This window comes from Olea europaea, chromosome 16 (genome assembly GCF_002742605.1).
Source record: "Olea europaea var. sylvestris chromosome 16, O_europaea_v1, whole genome shotgun sequence".
In the NCBI taxonomy this organism is placed as follows: Eukaryota; Viridiplantae; Streptophyta; class Magnoliopsida; order Lamiales; family Oleaceae; genus Olea; species Olea europaea.
In genome coordinates this window covers 18,596,654-18,597,732 of record NC_036252.1, presented here as the reverse complement: position 1 = coordinate 18,597,732, position 1,079 = coordinate 18,596,654, and the positions used below count along the sequence as shown (strand labels likewise).

Genomic DNA, 1,079 nt, shown 5'->3' with positions numbered 1-1,079 from the left:
ATTTTTCAATCGTTGAAGGGTCTACTTGTTTTGGTTTAATCAACCTACTTAAAAAGCAACTTTATTTCTTTTTATGCTAACTAAAATATCCCCTTTTTCCACCAACAAAATTAAAAGCTATTCAACTTTTTTTTTTTTTTTTATCATAGATTTACTAATTTCGACATACACGTGATTATATTGTCTGCAAAAATGTATATGCGTGGTCATATACGCGTTAACGTCATACCTCACTCAAATAATATTGATGGATTACTCCACCAATTACTATATAAAGCCCCCTTCAACTTAGCCCCATAACACTACCTTCTTCTTCTTCTTTTTCATCTTTTCCTTTCTTCTCTTTACAAGCATTGATTTTGGCCTGAAAATGGGTAACACAGATTTTGAGCGTGTACACAGTGTAGCAATTCCACCACCACAGCCATTTTCGAAGTCATTGAAGAACAATCTAAAGGAAACATTTTTTCCCGACGATCCACTCCGGCAATTCAAGAACCAGCCGCCGGCGAGGAGGTTCATATTAGGTCTCCAGTATGTTTTTCCGATACTCGAATGGGGCAGGAAATATAGTTTGGACTTCTTCAAGGCTGATCTTATTGCTGGAATCACCATTGCTAGCCTTGCTATTCCTCAGGGAATAAGCTATGCGAAGCTTGCAAATTTGCCTCCAATTCTTGGCCTGTGTAAGTACTATTGTTCTTGTATTAGTTGGCAAGGACCGTAAAGTAATCTTATAGTCTTGTTCGAGAAAAAAAGAAAAAATCTTGTTTAACACACAGTGCACCAAACAAGTCAATCAAACTTAGGGTCCCGGAGAATGTTTGATGACTATGTCATATTCATGTAGCGGTCTAGGTGTCAGTTACATGATTCAACATCTTTAATGAACTCTTATACTTACACTTGAGAGGAGTCACTTAATATCATTCAGCCCTTGTTTGACGGTCATTCTTTTGAGTGTTTTTTCTAAGAGAATGAGTTTGTGAATAGTAATTTTTGGGAGAACGAGTAGTTAAAAAGTATTAAATAAAAGAAAAAAATTTGGGTTTACGTAAAAAAATATTTTATTGTGAGTA

At 35.5% G+C, this 1,079-nt stretch overlaps 1 protein-coding gene across 1 annotated transcript; it reads left to right on the top strand.

Annotated features, from left to right (window-relative positions):
• The first annotated feature begins 370 nt into the window (after nucleotides 1-370).
• On the top strand, nucleotides 371-887 carry LOC111412726 (sulfate transporter 3.1-like). Its single transcript, XM_023043645.1, has 2 exons — nucleotides 371-686; nucleotides 859-887. Exons 1-2 carry the CDS (start codon nucleotides 371-373, stop codon nucleotides 885-887), a joined length of 345 nt encoding a protein of 114 aa, XP_022899413.1.
• Nucleotides 888-1,079: the final 192 nt, after the last annotated feature.

What these genes read in the sequence shown, in the direction of transcription:
- LOC111412726 (XM_023043645.1), top strand. Translation starts at nt 371, where the DNA reads ATGGGTAACACAGATTTTGAGCGTGTACACAGTGTAGCAATTCCACCA. An exon ending in GCCTCCAATTCTTGGCCTGT is followed by an intron (nt 687 to 858) that starts GTAAGTACTATT and finishes GTAGCGGTCTAG; the next exon opens with GTGTCAGTTACATGATTCAA.